At 40.7% G+C, this 13,568-nt stretch overlaps 1 protein-coding gene across 1 annotated transcript; it reads left to right on the forward strand.

Annotated features, from left to right (window-relative positions):
- The first annotated feature begins 8,288 nt into the window (after window positions 1–8,288).
- Window positions 8,289–9,175, forward strand: LOC112932289 (single-pass membrane and coiled-coil domain-containing protein 3-like). Its single transcript, XM_026015194.2, has 2 exons — window positions 8,289–8,356; window positions 8,554–9,175. The coding sequence occupies exons 1-2, from the start codon at window positions 8,289–8,291 to the stop codon at window positions 9,173–9,175; spliced, it is 690 nt and encodes a 229-aa protein (XP_025870979.2).
- The last annotated feature ends 4,393 nt before the right edge of the window (window positions 9,176–13,568 follow it).

A 13,568-nucleotide genomic window follows, 5' to 3' on the forward strand; every position in this document is an offset into this window, starting at 1 on the left:
TACCCCAATGTAGCAAATGTTTTTGTGTTTCCAAGTTTCTTGTCTATACACATACTTTTCTTAACCATATTTTAAAAATTGTGACCAAAATATACATAACATAAAACATACTATTTTAACCATTTTTAAGTGTACAGGTCAGTGTCTTTAAGTACATTCACATTATCGTACAACCATCACCACCATCCATCTATAGTTCTTCCCAAACTGAAACTTTATATCCATTAAAGATTAACTCTCCTTTGTTTATTTGTCTCTAGCAACAAAGTCAGAAGGTTGAGAAGTTAGGCCCTAAGGGCCAAATCTAACCTGCAGCCTATTTTTATAAAGTTTAATTTGAACACAGTCATGTTCTTTCATTTCATTTCAATGGCTACTTTTATGCTACAAAGTCGAATAGTTGAGAGGGACCCATATGTGATCCACAAAGCTTAAAATATATACTATTATTGGTCCCCTACAGAAAAAATGTGCCACTTCTGCATTAGATAAAGCTTTTAATCATCCAGTTACCTCTTCCAGGAAGTTCATAATGGTTGCACATTTTGGCTCTTCTTTAAATTAGAGATGGGGTACAGAGAGGTGAGGAGAGGTGAATAGAAACAAATAATCATAGGCCATTGCAAACTGAGAATCAGAGAAATTTTTGAGGTTTAATAGAAAATTAGTTGTATAGAGGATTTTATGATTGCAAGCACAAATATGGTAATGTTATCTCTTTGTCTTTGAGCCATAGAATTGGAAGGATCCTTAGACACTGTGGATCAGACTCTTTCCTTGAAGCTGGACTCTCAGTTCCTATCTCAACCTACCCTTTTCTCTGGAATGCAGTGTGGGAAAGAATACAATCTAAGCTCTAGAAGACACCATGAGATAGTTGGAGAGAACTCACAGGCTTCCTTCAAAGCTAAACAGATTCAAGTTTGTATTCTGGCTCTACTGCTGACCAGCTGTGAGACCTTAAGCAAGTTAATTTTAAATTAATTTAATTTCTCCACATTTTAGCTTTCACGTCCATAACATGGAGGAATGATAATATTGTTGTGATGGGGCTATTATAAGACTTAGAGATGAGAAATGCAGAACACCTGGCATGTAATGGGAACCATCATTATGATTACAGCGTCCTGCAAAATAGTCATCTGGCTCTGTTGGACCTTCAGAGATGAGAAACCACTTAAAAATGCCTCCTATAGCTCCCAGCATCAGGAAGTTATATGTGTTCTGCTAAAAGATGCCTGGGTAATTATTTAGATAAGTTGCCACCTGGGTAATTATTTAAATTGTCTCATCTGGAGGTGTGGAAGCTGGAGCATTTTTCTGGGCTCTCGTCTCTCATTGGTGGAAGACTGTCCTTGGATGATACTTCTGGGCTACCTTGTAGGCTGAACAAATTTTACGTCCTAGAGAAAGCCCACAGATGGATGCAGGGTCAAAGCTGTAGTGTCTTGGAAACTCTGTATTGTTGATGGACTTAGATTTGGACAAAGGGTGTGTGGGTGGGGTCTCAGTGGTGCCAATCCTAGGGCATGACCTATATGAGAGCTGCTTTGCTGGGCTGTCTCGCTTTCACCTCTTTTAAACTTTGCAAGTTACTCTGGCTACAGCACTAATCATGGGCATGGTTTTCCTGTTATTGGGACAAATATCTGCTAATGTGATATGTGGGAGAAGGTAGGAGGATAAACTGAATTCTCATTTTTAAGTGAAGGAAAAGCTGCTGAGACTCCAGAGAAGAAAACTCAACAGAAGAATCCGGTTCTTTGGATTCAGTTTGTTTCTCAGCTGCCAGGACCAAAACAGTGTCTGGCACAGCTGGGCTGGTGACCGCCCCGCTCTTGGCATGGTTGACAGCAACATAGGCACCATGTTGTCTGTTCTGGCCTTTTATCATCGTTTTCCTGCCTGTCACTCTGTCAGTACCAGCATCCAGATCAACTGGACCAATACTCAGATAGGCAGAGGGAGGCTCTGTGTGCTGAAAATGACAGTGTGTTGGGCTAGGAGTTGGGGGATCTGGGTTCAAGCCTCCATTCTGCCACTAGCTCTCAAGGCCTTACTGTCCTTGTCCACAAAGCCAGAGAGTCACACCAGAGATCTCTGTCTCCTCTTCCCCATCAGAAGGGTATACTTTTTCATTTGATTCTTCCCAGGGAAGGAGATCTGAGATTGAAGTTCTGCTCTGAGAAAAGGCTTTGTCACTGACTCCAGATCCTACTTGGGCCTCACTGAGGTTGCTTTCTGATCTATAAAATGGGGTGTCTAAAGCCTGCTTTTCCTTTTTTTTCCTCAAGATTTTATTATTTGAAAGAGTGAGATAGAGCAAGCATGAGCAGGCGGAGGGGCAAAGGAAGAGGGAGAATCAGATTCACCGCTGAGCAGGGAGCCTGATATGGGGCTTGGTCCCAGGACCCTGGGATCACGACCTGAGCCAAAGGCAGACACTGAATCAAATAAGAGCCCCAAGCCTGTTTTCCTAACTCACAGAGTTTTAGATAGAAGATCAAGTGTGATAGTGATTATAAAAATGTTCTAGGGATGTGCGGGTGGCCCAGTCAGTTAAGCATCCAACTTTGGCTCAGGTCATGATCTCAGGGTCCTGAGATCGAGCCCTGCATCAGGATCTGTACTTAGCAGGGAGTCTGCTTGAGATTCCCTTTCTCTCTCCCTCTGCCCCTCTCACTCATGCTCTCTTGCTCTCTAAAATAAATAAACAAATCTTTAAAAAAATGTTCTATAAACTGTCATTCATTTTTTTTCATTCCTTTATTCATTTGTCAAATGATTATGAGCATTTATGTCTGTTAGTTCCTGAAAATCTAAGGATAAGATATATGGTTCCTGCCTCCTGTGGGATTTTCATTTTGATGCAGATATCAACAAATAAGCACACAATTAAGTTATTGTGACTCATCCTAACATTAGCAATTATAGGTTACCATGCTTTGCAAACAGGGAAGGCTTGGTGGCTCCCAAGGGCAGGATGACACACACACCTAACAAAAGAGGGATATATTATCTAGTCACCACACATTTATAGAATTCCAGCTCACTCCATGTGTATCTCTCTTCTGGTTGAGGCCTGAGCTTCCTTGATTTTTATGTTATTGTTTGTTCTCTCTGTCCCTAGTCACTTGACATGTCTGCTTTTGGCATGCCTTTCTTACCAGGCCACAGGGGCAGACCAGGTCTGTTGTCTTTTTGGGCAAGCATCCCATAAAGGGAGTGGGGCCAGCTTCCCAGGAAGTACAGGCTGTTCTTGCATGCACATGGCTTCAGGGACCGGGGGTCTGCCAAGCCTAACATGCTTCTTTGTGTATATATTATTTTTGAAGTCATGGCATGCCATGAACAATGAGCACAGGGATCCCAAGTCTCCCCCTTCCACCATAAAATGCAAAACTCCCTTCTATCTGCCAGGTATATACAGAGCTGTGATCTGGCAAAACTCCATGGCTACCACCACCTCCTACCAGATGGCAGGAAGCGAGCCTGCAGGAGATCAGAGGAACTGTCTCTTTAAGAACTGCTGAGTTTATGGGCAAGGCCAGATTGGTGGTGACAGGCAGGTGGACTGCCCACTGCCCACTAGTCCAAGGAGTGCCCAGAAGAGAGGAGGTCCCCAAGAAGCATTTCTGTATCTAGCCTTGGTCACCTGTGGCAGTGCTGCTGTATCTAGTCTACATCTTTCTTCCCAAAGACCCCAAATGCATCCCTGGACCCTCTTACCTAATCTTCACATTACCACCTTCCCAAGTCAGTGGGGGCTCTGGGTTTCCTCTGCAAATGTTCTCAGTGACACCTGTGGAAAGTGGGGTTCTTGCAGTTCAGAGGTTACTGTGTGTGTGGACGTTTACTCCCACTAATTGAGTTACTAGTTATCAGTTACTATTTAATGAGTTAGTTCTACATGATCCTCACCTGTTCATTCCCACTGTGGTGGTGGTTACTATATAATTCGATAACATGGGATATAAATTGATGAAATATGAAACAGACTTATTTGTAGAAAAGTTGAGTTGCATTTTTTTGAAAGCTTCAGTGGAAGTGAGAAGTTTATAAAAAGTGCTGTCAAAGGTGTAGGAGAGATGAGTGGACAATCGTGTGAGGGAAGGTGCACAGGCTACCGCTGCTCACATCTCCCTGCATCTGCCCACCCTTTGCCGTCTGCCTAGAACGCTTTCCCCATCTTGTCCCCCTACAACCTTCTACTCATCCCTCCAGGCTCAGCTCAAATGACCCTTGCTCTGGGCATGCTCTCCCAACTCTGCCCCAGGGCTAACCTACCTTTCTTGCCTTGTGGGACCCAGGAAATCTAACAAAAATCCCCTACCCCTGGACAAGCAGAGCAGGACTAACTCCATTTTACACCCGCCGTCTCACGTAAAACCCCCACACGACCTGCCTGTTGTTTAAGGCACTCCCTCACCCTAGTTTAACTATTAAGCACAACCTTATCAGAAACCAGCACACATAGGAATGCGGGACCTCTGACCTTTAACTGCCAAGGAATGAAAACCCCTCTTTTGCCCGCCAAACCTGTGTGCCAATTCTAACCAGAATAATAGGCCACTTCAAATGGTCACCTAGGGTGAATCATAATTCAATTGGCCACCTGCGTGTGGACCAACATGACTGTGCAACTTTCTGCGTATGTTACAATCTCATTGGCCACAGACCCCTATAACACTACTATGCTTCTTAGTCTCGGGGTCCATGTCCCTGCTCTGCTGTATGGAGTATACTTGGACCCAAGCTCGAGCTTGTAAATAAACCCTCATGTACTTGCATCAGTATCGGCTCCTTGGTGGTTTCTCGGATTCGCAATCTTGGGCACAACAGCCTTTGGGTTTCCAAGCACTTTATAGATTCCTCTAGAATACCACTGATTGCTATGATTGTTACAAAACCATAATTCAAAACATTCACCACATCTATGGACACATTCCTGGGACAGTGGTTGCTGGGCTTTGGATTATGACTTTGCAACTGTGGTCATCATAACTGAGAACTGTTCATGAGGGAGGCCAAACACTTCTGGGGTGACTTAGGAAAAGGGAGCCATGAGGGAAAGGTCCTTTCTGTTGAGGAATTTGAATGCAGGGTGTGGTTGTTGAAGAGACTCAAGGACAGGCACAAAGTCAGTGACAGAAGGCAGGTGGCTGAGGGAGGAGAAAGTGGGGAGTGAGAAGTTGCCAGAAGGAATAGAGATGGATTCAGAGGTGTGGGGTGCTGTTGGATCATAGGACAGTTGTGCAATGAGTGTGCCTCAGATGGTTCCCTCTGCTTCCTTAGCTCCCACATGGCAGTTTAGATAATGTATGAGCTCACTGCAATTTATTTAACAGACACTGTTCTAAGCATGTTATAACCCTTATGATATAGGCACTGCCGTTATCTCCACCCTACAGGACAGGAGGAGAGAAGATAAAATGACTCTGTCAAGTACACACCAGTAAATGGCAGAGCCGGCACTTAATGCAGCCTGGATCAGCGTCAAAGGACTAAACCCTTAATGCCATCATGCTTCTTAGAGGCAATAAGCAGTTTTTGAGCTTGTACCATATGTCACCCCCCCCCACCAGGTACTCTAGTATTAATTTCAGCTAATCCTATACACATTCTCTCATATAATTCTTGCAAACAACTCTATGAAGTACATATCAAGATACCTATTTTACAGATAAGAAAAAAGAAGGCTCAAAAATGTTATAGGCATTGTCCAAGGTCAAACACTGGCTGGAGGTAGAGCCAACCATGCCTACCTGGAATGGCAAAGAAATAGCTTTCAGCAATTCCCCTCTGAATGATGGAGTCAGTTAAGCCCCCAGCCTTTGGATCTGCCATTCACAGTGACAACCTGTACACTATCTGTCATTTCAGGAACTGTGAAATGTGAGATGGAGCCTCAATATGTTAAGAACTCACAGGCATTTCTAGAGGGTGCAGCTAAAGTGGGGTTTGAGGGAAGGGAAGAGACCACGCAAAGAATACAGCTTGCTTTAAGTTTAAAATGAGCTATTTTTTCCTCTCCCTTCTTTTGTGCTTTCTGCTTAATTGCTTTATGGAGATAAATAAAGCTGGGGAAAATTACTTTTGGCAGCCTTCAATAGGGCTTGAATCCATGGCTCTTTTCTTTTGCTAATGGTAGATTTAACTGAGTTCTATACTTGTATTCTTTTTTTGGATTTTTTTTTTAAGAAAATGATATGCAAGTGATACCATAGGCCTAGGCAAACAAACAGATGCATAAAAACATTTGCATAAAAATATGCAAATAGAAAATAAACCCCTGGGCGAACTTAGCCTGCTTGTCGAACACCATTTACTTAACCTGTCTGGGTTTTTGTTGTATCATTCATAAATTGAGAGATAAGAAATCTAGCCAAAAACAATGCAGTTGCTGGAAAGATCCAGTAAGATAATAATACTTCTTTGATTTTCTTTAGGCTGTTGTGTTTTCAGGTTTATATTTTAAGTTCTCTCACTGGGTCCGGGAGGTTGGACAGTTTTATCCCCATTTTACACATAAAGAAATAAGGTTCGAGATATTAGGTAGCTGAGCTGTCCCCACCAGCTAGTACATGGCAACATCAGGACTACAAGCAAGTCCCTGTCCAGGGACGAGAGGTTGTTAAATTTTTTCCAAAAACAATACTACACTTAGAGGAGGTCACATTATTTATCTTTTTCTCTCAGCTGGTTTTTCTGGTATAAAATTTATATGAATTCATTGCTTTGTATTCAAACATGATAGAAACACATATCTAAGAAAGTATCTTTTAATCTCATGTTTTACACATAAATACTGCTAACAGTTTGCTGTATATTTTTCCAGATTTTTTCCATAGACCACCACTATTAACAGTAATATAGTAAGTCATATTCTGATGGCACAGTATAGTTGCAAAATGCTTTTACATAAATGATCTCAAGGCACGCATCTCTATCATAATTTCCTTTTCCAGTGATTAGCAGGGATGTTGAGCCAGTGCCTTTGAGGACACTAAAAAGCCAGTGAGTGAGATTTGTATCTGCCTGAGGTCATAAGAGTAAGCATTTTAACTAAACTGACTGTTCCCTTCAGACTGGGGAATTGGCTGCCCTCTCTTCAATCAGCACTGATGAGCTGTTTGACAGAGCTCAATGGTTATTTTGACATCTCATAGACATAGCCTCAGCTGCTCTAGACAGAAAGAAATCAGCCATCTGCCAAATTCTCAACAGCTGGGATCCACAGGTTTATAATAAATTAATTTGCAAATATTTGACTTTAACTGACCCAAGATAATGAATATTCTAAGAAAGTATGCAAAGTGAAGTCATAGACTGTTGACACTAGCAGGGACCTCAGAAATTACCAGGTCTAGTATATCTATATCTTTTATTTTATAGTGAAGTAAACTGAAGTCTAATACTGAGAAGAGCTTTAACTTGTATATATATATAGTTTCATCTGGTTGGAAAAATGCTTTCTGAGTGACAATTATGTGTTAGATTCTCCAAGGTGCTTGGGTTAGGTCTGTTTCCAGCCTTCAAAAAACTTCAAAGAATCATGACAATCCATGATTCACTGTCCAAATTACATAAAAACATGAAGAGAAGTATTCTAAACATTTCCATGAAAAGAGGTGAATCCAATCTCTTCCTGTAGTTTTGAAGTATAACCAGAATGAAAGAACCAATTCAATAACTGCCTTCCAGATCCTATCTTCTGTAACCTCCACCCCTTGAAAGTCCTCTCTCACTGGTGATCTCCCCAAGCCTTTCACTGAGACCTTGTCTGTAACTTATGAATTCTCCATCTCACATCATAGTACCTTCCCTCATCAGACTGTGGCTAATTCCAGAGCAAAGGCTGTGTCATGCTGATATTTTTATTCCTAGTGCCTATCCTGCCTGTTGAATAAATGCTTGCTAATTAATAAATAAATTTCTGCCCCTTTAAGATTGTACTTTTCATGGTGTTACACCTGTCTTCCTATATATAATTATAGGAAGAATATATGTATCTGGAGTGTTAGGTTGGATAAGTATAGAAACTTGGGAATAGATATTTCATACTTTCTCAGGCTAAGAAAGACTCCTCTCACCTAAATATCGAATTGGAATGTAGTTGATGGTCTTCCAAACTCAAAGTCAGAAATTGGAGTTTTCACTTCATGATAATATCTGAGAACTAGGATCAAAAAAAGAGAAAAAGTTGAATGGAAAATTTGTAGGAGAAAAAAAAGAAATCCAAGTTCAGATCTGTGTAGTTTACAACCCAAATAGATTATATCTGAAATATGGCTCAGAGTGACTTCCTCTATCCAGAGAACCCATGGAGAAGCCAAGAAGTAAACTGTCTTCATCAGCAGCTTCTTCTTCTTTTTTTTTTTTTTTAAAGATTTTATTTATTTATTCATGATAGACATAGAAAGAGAGAGAGGCAGAGACACAGGCAGAGGGAGAAGCAGGCTCCATACTGGGAGCCTGACACGGGACTTGATCCAAGGGCTCCAGGATAGCGCCCTGGGCCAAAGGCAGGCGCTAAACTGCTAAGCCACCCAGGGATCCCCACCAGCAGCTTCTTGATTGCCTATCTGATAGCTTCCATGCCACCAATAAGCTGATTGGGGTTTTAAACATGCACTTAGGGTACAAGCTGGCCTCTGTTGAGATGAAAAGAGATGGGACCATCAAAGAAAGCTCTGACATCATCATCCAAGCCATGATGAAAATCCAAAAGGAATTGCAAAAGGTTGATGACGCCCTAAAAGATAAACTAGAGCCAACACTTTACAGAAAACTTCGAGATATTAAAGGAAGGGAAACAGAGAAAATTGCAATAATACAAAAGGTCATTTCAGTCATCCTGGGAGAAGCTACTTCTGCAGCCAGTGCGGTCGCTGTTAAACTTGTAGGCTCAACTGTCACAACTGGCATAATTAACAAGTTGATCACTGTGTTAGCTCAAATTGGTGCTTCTCTCCTTGGTAGTATAGGAGTTGCTGTTCTTCGTCTTGGCATAGATATGATATTCTGTGCCATCCTGGGAGCAGTGGAGAAAACACAGCTTCAAGCAGCCATTAAAAGTTATGAGATACATCTGGTGGAATTCAAGTCGGCTTCAGAAAAATATCATCATGCCATTACTGAGGTCACCAACACAGTGAAACAGCAAATGAAATGAACAACCACTGTGCCCCTGGAATATTTTTCTACATCTCAATATAGTGTTTTGCTCCTTTGGTTAGGTTCATATTCTGTGCGTTTCCAACATGGATAGAAATACAGTTAACAATTTGGAAAGATGGTTTAAGAGATGCTAAAATTAGATGACTCCAGAGTTTTGTATCAACAACAAATGCCTACATTGGTTGGTGCTAGAGGTAAAAGATTATATCCCAGGATCCCTTCTTACTCTGCCCTACCAGATCAACTTTAGGTTAAATGCTGTGGGCGTGGGGGTTACCTTTTCCTTTTCTAACTCCCCAAATCATTAAAATTTATTTGAATGAGGAGACTTTTATTTCTGCCACTAGCTTCAGACATCATTTAGTTCTAAGGGGATGTACTTAGTAACTTCTGCCTAGACACTAACTGTGGACTTTGAGTGAAATAGAAATACTACCATAATTTTGACCCTCAGTTTTTAAGGCTAATTTTTTTTTAAAGATTTTATTTATTTATTTATGAGAGACAGAGAGAGAGAGAGAGAGGCAGAGACACAGGCTGAGGGAGAAGAAGGCTCCATGCAAGGAACCTGACGTGGGACTTGATCCCGGGTCTCCAGGATCATGCCCTGGGCCGAAGGCGGCACTAAACCACTGAGCCACCCTGGCTGCCCGCTAATTTTCAATAAACTGGAAGACACTGAAAAAAAAACAACAACTTGGGAATATAAATACAATATACAGGCATACTGACCCTACATCACATTCTGCCTTCAGAGTGCAGCCCATACATTCATGCTCTGATTTTTGGCAATGTGCTTAGTGTCACCTACCAAGATCACATCTGGCACTCTACTTTTTAGAGTGACTATAAAAGCAATGTGTGGTCTATGGTCTGTTGACCACTGCTAAAGTGTGTAGGTTAAGTCCCTGTAGTGCATATTTATAACATTCATGCTGCCTCACATCTAAACACCTTGAAGGAAGTCCATGTGAAGAGATAGGGAAAAACAACCACCTATAAGCCAAGGAGAGAGACTTCAGGAGAAACCAACTCTGCCAACATCTTGATCTCAGACTTCTTCCATTCTTGTGCTATTCTGAGACAATACACTTCTGTTGCTTAAGTCACCTGGTCTGTGGTACCTTGCTATGGCAGCCCCAGCAAATGAACCTAGGGATAACAAGATTCATCTCGTGGGGATCTTGTGAAAATTCAGAGATAATGACATAAAGCATTTGTCAAATAATAGGTGCTCCCTAAGATGTTAGCTATCTTCCTTTTCTTTTCCTTGATTTTCCATATTTTTTTCTTGTTAACTTCTGTTTCATCCAACCCTATCATATACCTATACTTAAAGAGATTTCAAGTTAAACAAATCTAAGAAATGTTTTTACTTTCAGAAATCTGGGTCTTTTTCCTGAGGAAAAGATAAGGAATATATGATGAAAACCTGATCCATTTAAAAACATTAAAAAAAAAATGATATCTGGGATCCCTGGGTGGCGCAGCGGTTTGGCGCCTGCCTTTGGCCCAGAGCGCGATCCTGGAGACCCGGGATCGAATCCCACATCGGGCTCCCGATGCATGGAGCCTGCTTCTCCCTCTGCCTGTGTCTCTGCCTCTCTCTCTCTCTCTCTCTCTGTGACTATCATAAAAAAAAAAAAAATAAATAAAGATTAAAAAAAAATGATATCTTAGAGGAATATCACTAGTCTTCTGAATTTTTTGCTTTGTATCTAATGGCCTACTAGTGACTTTCCTCTGTGTCTGTTGTCTATTTCTGAATGTGGAATGTCTTCCCCTGATACTGAGTTTCACTGCAATGAGTATCACCCACTGAAACTATTTGATATCTCACACTTACTCTAAGAGGGAGTTTACTCACAGTAAAATGGGTTAAAATCATGCTCTTGACATTTTGTTGTTGTTGTTAAAAGTATCACTGTGCCATGGACTATGTGTTGACTCAGACAAGAAAATCACAGGATCATCAGAAAAATCTAAAGGTAAAATCCCTTGAAATATGTATTGACTAATAGTCCTCAGAAAAAAAACATTGAAAATAAAAGCATCTGGTCAGAAGCCAACCAAAGCTCTTTGAGTTATTTCTAGAAACATTTTTTTGTGATTTTCATTTATGGGATGGGCAAAAATTTAAGTTTGTTAACACCCAGTGTTGGTGAGGGTGGATAACACACACACACACACACACACACACACAAAACCCCCTAGGCACTTTTATATACTGAAAATGGAATTGTAAATTGTTGCATTAATTTTTTAAAAAATTTTATTATATTTATTTATTTATTTATTTATGATAGTCACACAGAGAGAGATGAGAGAGAGGCAGAGACACAGGCAGAGGGAGAGGCAGACTCCATGCAGGGAGCCTGACGCGGCACTTGATCCCTTATCTCCAGGATCACGCCCTGGGCCAAAGGCAGGCGCTAAACCGCTGCGCCACCCAGGGATCCTGTTGCATTAATTTAAAGAGGAATTTATTAATATTCATAAAAACTTAAAATATACATAATTTAAACCACAATTTCACTGCTAAGAATCTTTCTATAGACTTAACTGTCTTGTGTAAGTCATTAAAGCACTATGTTTAATAGTTTTAAAAAAGAAGGAAAACAATTTAAAGGTCCAAAAGCAAGGAACTAGTTAAATTATGATACAATCACACCACTGACTACAAAATAACCATGAAGGTAGGTATACATGGGCTAGTAAAGGAAGATCTCCAGGGTGAATTAGGGGGAAAAAATTAATAGTACGAGACTGAAGTGCTTCCTACTGTGCTAACAAGGCATCTAATAGTATGAATAATTTATTTCCATTTGTATACATGGAAAAGGACCTATGTGGTATATGTGTAAGAAACTGACTCCCTAGAAAGATTAAAAATGTGTTAGGGGTGCCTGGCTGGCTCAGTTGGGTGAGTGGCCCACTTGATTTTGGCCCAGGTTATGTTCTTGGGGTCCTGGATTTGAGCCTTATGTTGGGCTCCATGTTCAGTGGGGAGTCTGCTTGAATATTCTCTCTCCCTCTACCCTTCTCCCTGCTTGCAGCTCTCATTCTCTTTCTCTCTCTAAAATGAATAAATAAATATTTATAAAAATTTATTAATAGTCATTATTTCTGAGGCACCTGGGTGACTCAGTGGTTGAATGTCTGAATATTGGTTTCAGCTCAGGTCATAATCCCCTGGATCGTGAGATTGAGCCCCCAGTTAGGCTCTGTCCTCAGTAGGGAGTCTGCTTGAGATTCTTTCCTTCTGTCCCTCCTCATGCTCTCTCCTTCTCCCTCAAATAAATAAATAAATCTTTAAAAAATAGTCATAGTTTCTAGAAAGTAATACTGGGATTAGGAAAAATATCTTTTGTCTTTAATTCTGTATACTCTATTTTTTAAAAGATTTTATTTATTTATTCATGAGAGACACAGAGAGAGACAGAGAGAGGCAGAGACACAGGCAGAGGGAGAGGCAGACTCCATGCAGGGAGCCTGACGCGGCACTTGATCCCTTATCTCCAGGATCACGCCCTGGGCCAAGGTGGCGCTAAACCACTGAGCCACCCAGGCTGCCCTACTCTCTATATTTTTAAACACAAGTGTTACTTTTATTTAAAAAAATATATGCCCTATTTATATGAAAGCTTCTTAAACTCAAGAGCTCTTTCACATGAGAATCCATCAACATCTCTTTGAGTCATACAGATCTCTATTTGGAGGATGAAAAAAGGTAAAAAAGTTGAAATCAACATTTCAGATATCTGTTCTAAAAAATTCAAAATTAGGATGAAACATTTGTTTGGCTTTTTTATGTCCAAAATGTGAATAAAATATGATTAAGGAAGAGAGGTTTATTGATTATCTGTGGCTGCAAAACAAATTGCCCCAAAACAAATCGCCTCAAAACAACACTTATTATTACTTCACAACTTCTGTGGGTCCCTGACTCCAGTGGGTGGAGTATTCCTAACCACTTTCATTTTGGTGCTGCCAAATAGAACTGATTTTTGCTCAAATAAACTATTAAAAATTTCAATATGTGATTTGGTTTAGGATAGGCAGCCCCCAAATATGCCACTTTGGCATACTGATTATTTTGAGTTAAAGCTACTTAAGAAATAGCCAGTGCAAGAAAATTTTCTGTCCTCTGAGAGCAGGAAATAAATTTCCTATGTGAAAGGTAACCTCCCTACACCTGAGTGTAGAGGTAACCTATTGCCGGAGAGAGAACTCAGGGATGAGAAGACTGTATAAATAAATCTTCTTACTTCTTCATTAATTTGCTGCAGCAAGCCCAAACTTCTTTGTCTTGTTAACTCTTCACAAATTTATTGTTTCTTTGTCTAAAAGGGTTAAAAGCTGCCTGCTTTGGTGACTTGAGTCTCATT

The sequence above is a fragment of the Vulpes vulpes genome, chromosome 11 (genome assembly GCF_048418805.1).
Source record: "Vulpes vulpes isolate BD-2025 chromosome 11, VulVul3, whole genome shotgun sequence".
NCBI classification, from domain to species: domain Eukaryota; kingdom Metazoa; phylum Chordata; class Mammalia; order Carnivora; family Canidae; genus Vulpes; species Vulpes vulpes.

Excerpts from the sequence above, each read along its gene's own strand:
- LOC112932289 (XM_026015194.2), top strand. The coding sequence starts at position 8,289 with ATGGCTCAGAGTGACTTCCTCTATCCAGAGAACCCATGGAGAAGCCAA. Across the intron at positions 8,357-8,553 it reads GAAGTAAACTGTCTTCATCA|GGATCCCCACCAGCAGCTTC; the intron begins GCAGCTTCTTCT and ends TAAGCCACCCAG.